The 785-nt window shown below is 48.8% G+C and overlaps 1 protein-coding gene across 1 annotated transcript; it reads right to left on the minus strand.

Annotated features, from left to right (window-relative positions):
- Positions 1–500: 500 nt before the first annotated feature.
- On the minus strand, positions 501–656 carry PPTG_24418 (hypothetical protein; the record flags this gene model as incomplete). Its single annotated transcript, XM_008917085.1, has 1 exon — positions 501–656. The coding sequence occupies one exon, from the start codon at positions 654–656 to the stop codon at positions 501–503; it is 156 nt and encodes a 51-aa protein (XP_008915333.1).
- Between the last annotated feature and the right edge of the window lie 129 nt (positions 657–785).

Below are 785 nucleotides of genomic sequence, written 5' to 3' on the forward strand. Positions count from 1 at the left end.
AGTACTTCTCTTGATTGATCCAGATGCCCTTCTTGTTTTGCACCACTTGTATGCCTAAGAACTCGTGAGCGAGCCCACCGTCCTTAAACCCATACTTCTTGTTGAAAGCATCAAACAGAATTGTCTTGTAGTCCTCTGAGCTCGTTGCAAGTACTACGTCGTCCACGTAGAGCGGAATGAGAGCCAGTACACCATCTTCATAGCGTACATACAGACAAGGCTCAGTTTCCGTGCTCGCGTAGCCTAGTAACTTCAGGAACTCATTGACTTCTTCGAACCACTTGGCACCGGACTGTTGTAACGCGTATAATGCATGGTCTATGTGGTAGACTTTTCCTTTCGGACAGGGGAACCCAGGTATTCCACGCACGTTCTGCTTGATCTTAAGCTTCGATTTCAGGTAAGCGGTGTCGATGTCCCCTTGATAGAGGGTCAGGTGAAGCATCGCGGCCACTGCCATTACCACACAAAATATCACCATCCTAGCGACTGGAGAGAAACTAAAACGTAGTCAATGGGAATTCTTGCGTATCTCCACGTCCTACTAGACGAGCACGCCACATGTTCACGAAACCTTCCAAATCTGTTTTGGCACGATATTGCCAAATCGTGTTCAGTAAGTGTGCCTCTCTCGGCATTTCCTCCTCGTCGATCATTACGACCACACCTTTTGAAAACAACGCTTGTACCCCCCCCCCCCCCGACACATTCCCTCCATCCACTCTTCGCACTGAGGCGACTGCACGGCTTGGTTGTAGCTCTTCGGCACATGAATATCTGAATAT

The sequence above is a fragment of the Phytophthora parasitica genome (genome assembly GCF_000247585.1).
Source record: "Phytophthora parasitica INRA-310 unplaced genomic scaffold supercont2.93, whole genome shotgun sequence".
NCBI classification, from domain to species: domain Eukaryota; phylum Oomycota; class Peronosporomycetes; order Peronosporales; family Peronosporaceae; genus Phytophthora; species Phytophthora nicotianae.